General features: G+C 37.6%; 1 protein-coding gene across 6 annotated transcripts in view; it reads right to left on the minus strand.

Moving 5' to 3' along the window:
- The window catches only part of sh3kbp1 (SH3-domain kinase binding protein 1), a 51,090-nt gene that overhangs the window by 12,988 nt on the left and 24,348 nt on the right, over positions 1-13,754 (minus strand). For 4 of the 6 annotated variants that reach the window (XM_051881938.1, XM_051881934.1, XM_051881935.1 and 1 more), the window contains exons 3-7: positions 6,715-6,838; positions 5,789-5,845; positions 5,344-5,450; positions 5,062-5,191; positions 2,458-2,651 (exon numbers count right to left, since the gene is read on the minus strand). In XM_051881938.1, coding sequence (XP_051737898.1) covers positions 2,458-2,651; positions 5,062-5,191; positions 5,344-5,450; positions 5,789-5,845; positions 6,715-6,838 — 612 coding nt within the window. The remainder of the gene's footprint in view (positions 1-2,457; positions 2,652-5,061; positions 5,192-5,343; positions 5,451-5,788; positions 5,846-6,714; positions 6,839-13,754) is intronic. The other 2 variants (XM_051881937.1, XM_051881936.1) reach the window with 1 other exon arrangement.

Here is a 13,754-nt window from a genome sequence, read left to right on the forward strand (position 1 = left end):
ACATGGAGGTGGCAGTGAGAGAAGCCAGGATGTCACCGCATATTAAGGGTGTGTCTCAATCAGACATCTCATGACAACTCTCGGAAGATTGAGGGCAACTAGAAACAGACTCCAACCCTGATGAGGGGGCCACTATATATCCCAACAGTCTCACAAAAAAAAAAAATACTGCATTTATTTGATAACAAATCAACAATTTACAGAATTAGTTAAAAGCTATTGTGCATTTGGGAGGCCATAAGGAAGTTGTCAGGGGCCCAGTGAATTCAAACATATGTGTGTGAATAGCATACTGTCCATTTGACTGTTTATCTGGCCTCTTTCCCACAGGGGAGCCACAATCCTTCCACAAACATGGCAGGGAATCAATCCAACCTGACATACAACAAGCTCTTTAACATCCCACACTCCCAATGTGGCCTTAACACACACATCCGCTGTTCACTCAGAGAGAAAAAAAAAAAAAAAAATTACCCACTCTTCCTCCTTCTCCCTCTCTTCCTTTTCCTCTCATTTAGAGGAGTCACGATGGAGTCGGACTAACAAGCGCCATGTGGCACCCAAATGTTTAAACGACATAATAGGAACATCATTACAACATCTGGCTGCACTGCTCTTCTCAAAGGCCTCATGTCATCTCTGTGAAGACCCTACAGTGACTTTCGCCCACAGAACACCCATAATGCTCTGTCTCAAAGCCCACCACATGAAATGAAACGCATCTCGGTCGTCGTATTTAACAGCTCGCTTCTAGCATGGAAGCCGCAGTTTTAGCATCATCAACATACTGTAGAAAGATCAAGAAAAGGTTGCTGAGAAAAATAGATAATTTCTTATTTACCTTCGCCTTAGTTTAAAATGACAAAACAATCCTTCAGAAGTATCCGGTGTGCATACCTAGTACTGTGTGCGCAAGTCCTGCCTGCAACAGGAACCTCCAACAAGCTTTCAGTCTAACCGCGGTTCACTCCCCCCTGAGTCATGACAGTCTCTTACAGTCTTACAAGCCCTACTTCTGCTTTAAAACAGCCCCCAAATCAGGAAACCACTCAGAGAGAGAGAGGAAGAGAGGAGGAGAGGGGTGGATATGGAAAGAGAGCCGTGTTAGGGTGTGGTAAATTTGTATGTGGGTAAACCTTCAGCTTATAAATGACACTGCATTTCCATATTCCAATAATCACTTGCCTTGCAAAGTAGAAAAATGTCTCTGTTTGTAACAGGTGGAAGAGTTAAGAAGAATTGGAATATATAATAACAGATCCGGAGAGATTTCCTTTTCTTTCGGACTAAACAATGCGAGGCTGAGAGACACAAAGTGCGGAAGAAGTCCTATAAACAGTTCTTTGACAATGACTTCCTTTCTTAGTGACCGAGAGCATTTTTCTCCACACACACACACACACACACACACACACACACACACACACACACACACACACACACACACAATTGCTATATTGTGCTACTGCATACTATGGTGTGTATGCTGCAAACTGCCTACTATTTCTTTAAATAACATGTGAAATATCATATAACTATATAATATAAAACTATAAACTTTTAAACATTATTAAGGTACATTCTTCTCACATGACCTCATTATGTTGTATGTTTCATTTTATTATTAATTTTGCTTTGTTTATCTAAGTTTGTATAGAAAATCGAGTTGGCCTGCATTGTACTGTATTGTAAACCAATAATTATTTTTATTAAATATTTATAAGGAATATTTTTGTTTATATGAATTCATTTAAAAACAATTTAATGCTAGTAGTATATTTAGTTAAAGATGAAAATTAAATGAGTGTTAGATGATGGCAAAAATAATCTAAATGTGAAAATATGGGAAAATATTAATCATTTAATTATACTTGATAATTTCCCATATTTTCACATTTAATGTGATATTAAAATATTTAATAATCAATTTGGTATCGATAAATTGTGCATCCGTAGACTATTCTAAGCGTATAGAAAACTCACATGTATATGGTACAGCAGAAGTAGTATGCATAGTATGGAAGCATTTCACACATAGTATGGTAGTATTTCACACATAACCACTGACTCTTTAAACACTTTGGGCAAGAACAGGAAGAGACAAACACACAAAACACACAGTTTCTACAATAACACAATCCCAAAAATAAATCAACAACAAAAAAAGAAAACAGAAATGAAAGACATAAATTAAAAATGGGACTATTAAAGAGAGCCAACTATGGATAGAGAAAATGAGGAAATGAGCAAAGGGATGCATGCTACTCTCAGTGGGACAGGAAGGCAGGAAGGTTTTAATGAACGAGAGACCATGGGGCCGAAGGCCGAGTGAACGCAGGGGACCAAGATAGAGACAGCCTGACTGTAATTACTGAGGAAGAGAGTCGTAAAAACTGAGAAAAACACACATACACAGTTCTTTTGCTTCATTAAAACACAGATTCCAATATTCCTCACCTTCTCTGCCTCATTGTCCATGTCCATTGATCGTGGGCGGAGCTTGATTGGCTGGTCTTTGAAGATGTCCCCGAAGCCGAAGCCCCGAACCTTTTTGGGCTGAATCTCAGAGCTGGAGGACACACTGCCAGTATCAGACCGTAAACTACTAGAGTCACCGCCATCACTCTCTGAGCCAGTGCTGTCCTTTATACCTGAAGATACACAAAGACGTTTCAAGGGAGGATTGAAAGGATTTGCATGCAGCTTTGCATACAGCATTCTTCACAGCTGGACTGTTAGAGTAGATCTGTCCAGGGATCCTTGCTGATGGTATGTGACAACCGTGCACAGCACTAAAATTTCAGTAGGTGAATTTTGGTAAAGGAATTCTGAAATGGTAATGGTATTATATGTAAATAAGTAAATGTTACAACTAAAACTAATATGTTAAAGGATTAGTTCACCCAAAAATGAAAATTGTCCATAATTACTCACCCTCATGTCATTCCACACTTGTAAGACCTTCGTTCATCTTCAGAACACAAATTTGATAAAATCCGATGGCAATGCAGGCCTCACTGAGCCAGCAAGATCATTAACACTTTCAGATGCCCAGAAAGCTATTAAAGACATATTTATAACAGTTCATGTGACTACAGTGGTTCAACCTTAATGTTATGAAGCGATGAGAATACTTTTTGTGTGCCCCAAAAAAAAATAAAATAAAAATAACGACTTTATTCAGCAATATCTAGTGATGTGCGATTTCAAAACACTGCTTCATGAAGCTTCGAAGATTTACGAATCTTTTGTTTCGAATCAGTGGTTCGGAGCGTGTATCAAACTGCCAAAGTCACATGATTTCAGTAAACGAGGCTTTGTTACGTCATAAGTGTTTCGAAATTTCAATGGTTCACCACTGTGGGGCCTGACTCTGGGAGTTTGATACGGGCTCCGAACCACTGATTCGAAACATAAGATTCGTAAAGCTTCAAAGCTTCATGAAGCAGTGTTTTGAAATCGCCCATCACTAGATATTATTGAATAAAGTCATTATTTTGTTTTTTTGGCACACAAACAATATTCTTTTCACTTCGTAACATTAAGGTTGAACCACTGCAGTCACATGAACTGTTTTAAATACATCTTTAGTAGCTTTCTGGGCATCTGAAAGTGTTAATTATTTTGCTGGCAACGGAGGCCTCACTGAGCTATCGGATTTTATCAAAAATATCTTAATTTGTGTTCTGAAGATTAACGAAGGTCTTATGGGTGTGGAATGACATGAGGGTGAGTAATTAATGACAGAATTTTCATTTTTGGGTGAACTAACCCTTTAATGGACACAATTTAAAAAGTTAAAATATTATTATAAAAATAAAAAATCAATATACACTACTGTTCAAAAGTCTTTTTGAAAGAAAATAATACTTTTATTTAGCAAGGATGCTATAAAGTGATAAAAAGTGACAGTAAGGACAATTATGCTCATAAATGCTGTTCTTTTGAACTTTCTATTCATTAAAGAATCCTGAAAAAATGCATAAAGGTTCGCACAAAAATATTAAGCAGCACAACTGTTATATTAGAATGTTAGAATGTATATTAGCATAATAGAATGATTTCTGAAGGATCATGTGACACTGAAGACTGGAGTAATGATGCTGAAAATTCAGCTTTGACATCACAGAAATAAATTCAATTTAAAAAAATATTAAAGCAGAAAACAGTTATTTTAAATTGTAATAATATTACACAATATTACTAATATTACTCTATTTTTATTAAATAAATACAGCCTTGGTGAGCATAAGAGAGTTCTTTTAAATAAATATATATATATATATATATATATATCCACCCCCAAAATTTTGAACGCAGTGTAGATAATATTACGTAAACTGTGAACTTAAAACAGCGACATTTGCGTATACATTTATTATTAAACTAAAATATTTTTTAGTACCCCTGATATTTTAAGTTAATAGTTCAATAAGTTAACAACACATTTGCATATTCACAGTTCTCTGATGCTGGCTTAAGGTCACATTACATGCAGCTAAACAAATAAAATAAACTTCTTCTAGTAAGTGATTTCTTGATTGTTTTAAAATTATTTAATTATTTGTGATTGGTTAAAAGCAGAGGAGGAAGTGAATGGTAAGATGCGCATAACATAATTGGTTAGATGTGGCTGGATATTTTGTAAAACTTATTTTAAAGCACCTGGATGCATTTCTTCCATGTAATACAAATGTTTCACCACTCATCTAAGTGACTTCATCAGCTGTAGGGAGGAGGTGGAGATTTCCCCACACTTAACCTCATTATACTGTAACATCAAAGGACTCGCAAATCACTGTGGGAGTCGCTTGCTTAATGGTGTGAATCACGACTGTCATGTGCGACGAGATGAAACTTTCACCATCTGCTTGTTTGCTGGGAAATCGCCATTTCAATAAGCCAATAAATCTTCAATAAGAAGAAAAACATGCTCCAAAATTAATTCCATCCTATTCTATCATGAAATGGATCCCTGGGGATCTTCACAGACATTGGGTTGGTAAAATGAGGAACCATTTTTTTAATGTGATCAAGAGATTATGTGGTGTAGAGACTGACTGGTTCGTGTGCTGCGTGTGTCGTCCTGTGGGGTCAGATCTTCAGCCTCAGCCAACAGCTCCTTGGTGAAGTTAGAGGGGAACATCCCAGTTTTGCCATTGAGAGTGCCCTCCCACCACCCCTCCTCCACCTGAGCGAGAAAACACACACAAAGGCAGTTGTAAGAATTTGAGACTCCATATTTGGTAGAAACAATCTGTGACATAAAAAAAAAAAAAAATGTATAATGTGACTATGATGGCCATGCATTTATTTGAAACTACAGCCTTGTACAGTACTCACCTCTCCCAGAACCTCAATAACATCTCCGATCTTCAGTTCTAGCTCATCGTCATTCTGTGGAGTGTAGCTAAAGGCAGCTTTGCAACGCTTTTTTCGAATTGCCTCACCTGTTCACATGAATTATGCATAGATAAATTATGTGGTCATCCATCCTTCCATCCATTCATTCATCCACCCATCCATCAAATAACATAACAGAGAAGCACTTACACATTCCAGCACTAGGTGTCTCTCTTCTCTTTATTTTATGCTAAACAATTAGCAACACATTTTGCCCCAGATCACTAACACACAGACGTCTGTTGCTCATGAATCAGCTTCTGACAATAGATTCCCAAAGTTTCAGTTCTCTACAGAATAGAGAAACTGGGCAGCCCAACATTGACCTATCGATATGAATATCTTGATACCATACACTACTGAGAATGCCTAAATATTTCAATACCTAATACTCTGGAGAAAACCAATGGCTCACATTTTCTTTGGAAACCAACATCTCTCTCTGAAAAACAAATTAAAGTCACATGAACCAACACTAGTGCTGTTGTCTGAAAATCAGGTGATATACATAAATTGAGGGCTCTAAACAGAATGTGTGTCTTTGTTTTAGAAACCGGCTGCCCCATTTAAATTGTAAGAAGCGAAAATAGTATCCGGCAGATTTTTTTTAAATATATCTCTATGACCCAAATTATATACTTAAGTAATAATAAACATTTAGTAAATATACTGAATTTTATCACATATTTACAAGATTATATCACTCATAAGATCAAAGTGTCCTATTTTCATGGTTACATTTTCCTCCATATTTTTAAAATTTAATTTAATTTGGCAACATACTAGCTAATTCAGGCCTACCTGATCTCTGACCAATCAGAGGATTCACACTGGCCCAAAGAAGACAATATGTGACGTTTAAATAATTTTCTGTGTAAAGTTGATTTAATAATGTTTAATTGTGTACTGTCAAACACAGACACACGCACGCACACACAGGAAGTGGTAGGAGTTAATGGTTTCTGGTTTGAGGAGAGTAATACTGTACTTACTCTCAAAGGCCCAATCACACATAATCCCATTACGACCGGGCTGATGGACAGATTCTGGACCCGTATGGGTGACTTAGCACATTTAAGAAGGATGAGAGTCTTTGTAACAATTTTTTTTATTTTATTTAACTGTCACTCTTTTCGTCTGCGAGAAGCAAATCTGAGCCAGATCTCTGTTTAATTGAATCTTTGATCCACAGAAACTTTAACCGACTCCCAAATCCTGTCCTGTGAGACATGAGGGTGTGTTTGTGGGGGTGTATTGTGCTGAATAAGCACTGGACTACTTTTCCGATCAGGAATAGATCAGATACGCTACCTTTCTTGGCGGGTCTGAGGCTGGGTTCTGATTTCGGGCTGGCGCTGCCATTGGACAGGTCTGATTTGGATCCGGCCAAACTGGACTCCTTCTTCACCTCCTTTTTCAGGTCTTTCTTTATCTCCTAAAATAGGAAAAGGGCATTTAATTCATAGAAACATTAGGGGGAGCACTAGTCCATTCTCATTCTCATTCACTATGACTGTGTGTGTGTGTGTGTGTGTGTGTGTGTGTGTGTGTGTGTGTGTGTGTGTGTGTGTGAGAGACAGAGACAGGCAGACAGAGAGGCGGTGATAGGCCTCAGTGCAGCAGAGCAGAGAGGCGCTCATTTCCTGGATGGGCCGTACAGTGACTCAGATTAAACCTCTAACACACACACACACACACACACACACACACACACACACACACACACACACACACACACACAGCTTTAAAACACTTCTCCATCTGTTTGTCCGTCTGTTAGAAGAAGTAGCAGCTCTGTCTGTCCGTCTGTTAGCAGAAGTAGCAGCTCTGTCTGTACTACACTTCCTTCTCTCTCCACTAGGGCTGTCAAGGTTGTGAAAATGTGGCTGGTGATTAATTGTAATCACCTAGTTAATAGCAGTTTTTAATATACTCCTCATTCCAAATCTGAAGTAATGTGCTCATCTTCTCTGAACTTGGCAATGTGTAATGATCAAAATACCTGTGCAGATAAAGCGAACATGCAAGGATATACATGCAAATTACGCTGTAAACTGAACATTGCCTGATTTGGTCTGGGTCTGAGAGCTCATAATACAATATATGATTGGCAGTATGTGAACGTGCACAATGATTGCTCTACCCTCCTCGTTTTCTCATTCTGTTCATAGGAAATGTGAATTTAAGGTATCTAACATTATGGCCTGTGTAAAGGTTAAGAGAACTGCTGAGAAAGATCTCGAGCATCTCTTGGCTCAAACAGAGCTGTCATCCTTTCTCAATTTCCTGCATGTTATCTTTCTCCGCTCTCGCTGCAAGTTCTATCTGCATGTTTCACTCTCTCAGTCACTCTGACATCGTTATTTATTTAGAGGAATAATATCTGCTCGCTGGATGCTATGTACTTGCAGATCAAATTGTCATTCTGCAGGTGGACAATATTTAAAACAATCTAATAAATCTCAACTATATTTTCAAGAGCACATCTTAAATTTTTTAAATCTGACTCATGTCTCTACACATACTGTATTTTGGGTATTAAAGGGGACATATTATACATTTTTTTCAAGATGTAATTTAAGTCTCGGGTGTCCCCAGAATGTGTCTGTGAAGTTTCAACTCAAAATACCCCACAGATCATTTAATATAGCATGTTGTAATGTTGAGTACATGCAAAAACATGCTGTTTTCGTGCATGTGTCTTTAAAAGCAAATGAGCTGCTGCTCCCCGCCCCCTTTCCAGGACATACTGTTGAAGACTGTTATGTTCAACTTTAACATCCCACAACAAAACACATCAATCGCTTACGAGACATTCTTGTCACTACAGCTGCTCCAGGCCAGCGTCGAGACAATGGCGGACAGTGTACAACTCACTCAGGGCGGAAACTATGCTAATACGGCAGAGTCCGTCAGCAGTCGTGGGGGGGCCTGTACAGTGTGACGTAACATTGTACAGAAAAGTCTACCAGCACACATTTATGTTCAAACACCTTATATAAGTGAATTTAGTATAACAGGTCCCCTTTAAATGGTTTAAAAGGGTCATATAATGCCACTTTTACAAGAAGTCTCGGGTGTCCCCAGAGTGTGTATGTGAAGTTTTAGCTCAAAATACCCCCAGAGTTTATGTAAATTTTAAGGTTAGTGATGTCACCAGCCCAGGAAGATGCTCGTTGTAGTCCCTACCAGCTGTTTGTTGTAGTCCTTAAACAGAGATTTCTTTAAAAGAAAATATCTCCCTTTGCTTTGAACTTTGAGCGTCGTAACTTTGCAGACGTTTATGCTCAAACAGCAACATTACACACTAACTAAAGTTAAAAAAAAGTGAAATCGCAATGAACCACCCCTTTAATATATGCAAATCTTTTTTCAGTGGTGACATATTTCCATCTGAAACAAAAAAGTTAAGCTAGGACATATCGAAAGGCTTGTCCTTTACTTTAAATAGTTCAACTTGCCACAAAACCCAGAAGAGAATTAGCATTTTTGAGCCACAGGCTTGCTCTGCAATTTTGAATGGGTTTTTACAATAGCGGTTTTTGTAACATAACATGATCTGTGATTATACTATTAAAACAAAATGTGAAAGTCCTGTCAACAAAAATAATCAATATTTTTGGTGAATCTGATCAACTTTTAGGTATAAACACACATAGATGGCTGGATTCATGAGGTTTTTCATCTATAATTAAACTCTTCATTAGTAGTGCAAAAAAAAAAAAAAAAAAAATCTTCACATATCCTGCAGACAAGCATCTACCATCTAATTAGCTCAAAACATCAACATCCAACTAAAAGCAAAGTTGTGATATTTTTCAGCTAGTTAATATGCTTAAAAAAATCCAAGAAATAGATGTTTTAAAAAACTAATTAAAATGGGAGGACGCATCAGAATTTATCATGACACACAAAACAGGAAGAGTCTCTCACAAAGAAAACTGCGATATTCTTTTCTGAATAGTGTGCAGAAATATTAAATTTAAAAGTTATCAGCCAGGGAATGAAATAAGGTTACAGTAGTTAGCTTTCTTTATGTCGACTGAATGAGTGTGTGAAAAAGAGATAAACTGAAGGAGAGAGAGCGGAGAGAGCAGTCTAGGCGTGAAGAGAAAAGGTATCAGTGAAAATGCTACACAAGAGATATTCAACCATAAAAAAAAATCATGCAATTAACATCTGCTCAACAGACCACTCACATGCATAGAACTTAAATACAGACCACAAGATTCTCCTGATATCACACAATTTTGATGTCAATTTACATCTTTATAGGGAAGTCATTCAGCGTTTGCTCATCTGTGATGAAATTCAGCTGATGTTTTTGCAATGTTTATGGTTTATTGTGTATGCAGATATACTCCTTTTACATTAGATGATGCCCACAAATATGTTGCTTAGAATAGAATGGAATCAATATGTTTGGTCTGTTTTCTTGGAAGAAAAATTAATATTTTAAATGCATGTGATGTATTGCTAAAAGCTTTATTCCCCCCCCCCCCCCCTAGAAATATAGGAAATTTAAGTGAAACAGAATGCTACTGAGAGCTAAAACAAACACACACACTCACACACACAGACATTTTTGCTGAGAAGTGAGGAGATAACCAGACAGATTGAAAGGACAGAACCCTCAACAGCAAATAAGAGCTGACCTTGAGCAGCACATCTCACTGGATCCTGTAAATGTCTGTATTGTGTTGCTTGTGTGTGTGTGTGTGTGTGTGTGTGTATGTGTGTGTGTGTATGTGTGAGAGAGAGAGAGAGAGAGAACACACATCTGTGTGTATCCCAGAAACATTCTTTCCAAGAAAAAACCCTGAAAACAAAATTCCATTCTCTCTGCCATAACTGCCTTATCAAGTTATTTATGATGAAAAGAGCACACTGCAACCGTCCTGCTGAAAAGACCAGAAGAATTTCATGCTACTTCAGACTGGTTTATATTGATTAGTGCTGGTTTGGTACTAGTTTAGCTGGACTATGACAATTAAAATATTAATGTATACATTCATGTCAATCAAATGGAGCACAACAAAAAAACTGAATGCAACCATTCATCAAAACAATATCTTTGGACATCAAATGTAGGTAATAACAACTTTGTTTTTAAGTTTCAGCTCAAAATACCCCACAGATCATTTATTATAGCTTGTCAAATTTGCCTCATTTGGGTGTGAGCAAAAACAGGCCGTTTTTGTGTGTGTCCCTTTAAATGCAAATGAGCTACTGCTCCCGGCCCCCTTTCCAAAAGAGGGAGGAGCTTTAACAGCTCGCACAACAAAGCTGGAGAATCTCACGCAGCCAAAATGAGGATTGTTAGTAACGGTGTTCAGCCTTACATTGTTCAAACCGGAGTCGGAAACTGATGGAGAGACTCAGGAAGAAGTTACAACTTTAAGAATGCAACTGGACATTTCTGAATGGTTAGTGGATAAATTTATGTAGTTGCTGTGGAGTTGATTCAACTCAATGACTAGCATGTGCCGTCACGTTAATCTTTTGTGCAAATCCAGCATCGAATTAACTCTCGTTTGTGAAGCAGTCCGGCGTAAAATGACGGCATGGTAACAACACTCTACTACAACAACTCTTCCTCTTCTCTAAAGCAGCCCAACATGGTCTCGCCCCCTTTGTTGTGTATTCCCGAGGGCAGGGTTTTTGTAAATTTTAGGGTTAGTAATGTCACTAACCCAGGAAGAAGCTCATTGTAGTCCCTACCAGCCATTTGTTGTAGTCCTTAAACAGCAAATCTCCCTTTGCTTTGAACTTTGAGCGTAGTAACTTTGCACATGTTGTTTATGCTCTAACAGCAACATTACACCCTAACTACAGTTAAAAAAAAGTGAAATCAAAATCAACCACCCCTTTTAACTAGGGGTGTAAGAAAATATCGATACACGTGAATATCGCGATATTATGTCTGGCGATACTGTATCGATTCTCAAAAACACTGTATCGATATTTATTTAAATATTTATTTACATCCAACATTCGTGGGTTTGTTCGGTTTAAACCACACACTGTATAAAACCAAACCACTAGATGGCAGTGTTATCTCAGAACGTAAACTGACGCGTAGCCGGAGCGCAGTGTGCATAGCTAGCGTTAGCATTAGCAAACCCAGCTCACAACACGATAGAATTATTCCGCTCCCGCGGCATACAGAGCTGAAGTGTGGACTCATTTTGGCTTCAACTATAAAGAAACCACTAAGGAGATAGACAAGAGTCATTTTGTTTGCAAAATACGCCATGTTATAATCCAAAACTCGGGAAACACATTGAATCTGAGAGAGGCGTTCGAGAGAGGCGTTCGATAGAATATGTGATATGTGCTGCACGTTTTCCTCTCAGTAACAAAATAAACACACAATAAAAAATGACAGCGGTGACAGCAGAAAGAAAGCATCTGATCATAGCGATGTGGATATGTTTGCACCAGCTCTGTTCAGCACTTCAGTGAAGGCACGTTTATTTAAATAGCAATAGACTGCTTTAAAGCAAGCAGCTACAGTATTAAATATAAAACAAACAGACATTCATGAAATGGACTATGCACTAGTTGTTAAATAGTTTAGAAATTAAAAACTGCTATACTGTAAACCTTTAAAACATACACCTAAATAATCCTGCAGTCACTTTACTATTTTCCCTTAGATTGCACAAAATAGTGATTAGTGATATAAATGCAAATGATACCGTATTGATTAAATAAAATAAAGTTGTTTTCAGGTTTTATGCATATGGTTGTGTGTTCTTTATGACCGTTTTTCTAAAATTAGATCCTCTTTCTAAAAAAACAAGAAATATCGCAATATATCGCCTTTCTTACAGTATCGCAATATATCACAATATGTCGTATCGTAACCCCTGTATTGTGATACGTATCGTATCCTGAGATTCTTGGCAATACACAGCCCTACTTTTAACAACTTGCTTATATTCTATCACTAAATTTTAAGTTATTTTTTGAACACAAATGTTTAGCATCCACTATACAGAATTGAATCTGCACTGTTTGGAGGACAGCATTGGGTTGCAGCCCTAGCATCAACTATACTGTTAGTGTGCTAAGTTCTCTCAGTCACTGTGCTAGCAGACAGGCAGGCCCATTAACTGATGGGTCGTCTCCAAACTCCACATATCACAAAGTCCTACTGTTCGATTTGGGACAGCCCGTGCCAGCCATCAGCATGGAGCTGATGAACTCTGAGAACATCTGAATACGTCACAGTGTTCAGAAGCGAAGCGAGTGTTGCTTAAAGTATTGCTTAGAGTACCATCACCAATATAATCACTCCTGAATTATTTAAATCAAGCTATGCGTTTCTGTACAGAAACCGTTTTTGTGGCTGTTGGAGCTCCTCCCCAATAGGTTGACCTGATTTTAACCAATACCACACTTGGCTTTGGTTAGAGAGTGGTAAACAAGTTATAACAAGGTAGTTGCAGCTCCATCACTACTTAGCTAATAAAAGAATGGATGGTATGGCATATGTGTTATGGTCTACCTGAATACCTTATGGTGTCGCTGCCATGGTAACTTATTAAAGCCAGGCCCCTAGGGGCCGAAGTACAGCTGGAGATCACATAGTAGGTCAAACACTGAAACTTGAGCAAGAAGAATGGGGAGGATCATGAAGACCCATGAACACATTAGGAATGAGTCACAATGGTCACCCAAAAGCTAGTTTGTCTAGATTATCTTGATAAAACTTTGCAAAAAGACTGAATTTATATTAACTTGAATTAGTGCATTTGACATCATAAGTGCATAAAGGTATAAAATACATTTTAAAATATTTTAAAACAGTAATTTTGAATTGTAATAATTAGGGGTGTAACAATATATTGTGTCACAAAATATATCGCAATACAAACATGCAACAATATGTATTGCGGAGTTTTAGTGTCATTACCAGTACATTAAACGACTATATATAATGTTGAATATAATGTATAATAATGCAATGGGGGAAATATTTGTGGGTCCTGATAATGCCAAATGTCTTATGATACCAGTAAAAAGTGGCCTATATTATTTTAAATCTAGTCAGCGACAGAGTGCAAGCATATTTGTCTAAAATAATTCTTTTCAGCTTCAGAATCACGAATATTTTTTATTCTGGTATCATTGTCCTGTTCATTGGGTTACCAGCACCAAGTACAAGCCTATTCATTTCCACTCCCAATGTCATAACAAATTTAGCATTTTAATCAACAGTACATTTTTTGTTAACCTTTTACCATATGTCTTGGAGTGTCGCAATAATATTGTATCGTGAGTGTAGTATTGTGATATGTATCGAATCGTGACATGAGGATATCGTTACACCCCTTGGAAAAATA

This window comes from Ctenopharyngodon idella, chromosome 23, assembly GCF_019924925.1.
Source record: "Ctenopharyngodon idella isolate HZGC_01 chromosome 23, HZGC01, whole genome shotgun sequence".
Lineage (NCBI taxonomy): Eukaryota > Metazoa > Chordata > Actinopteri > Cypriniformes > Xenocyprididae > Ctenopharyngodon > Ctenopharyngodon idella.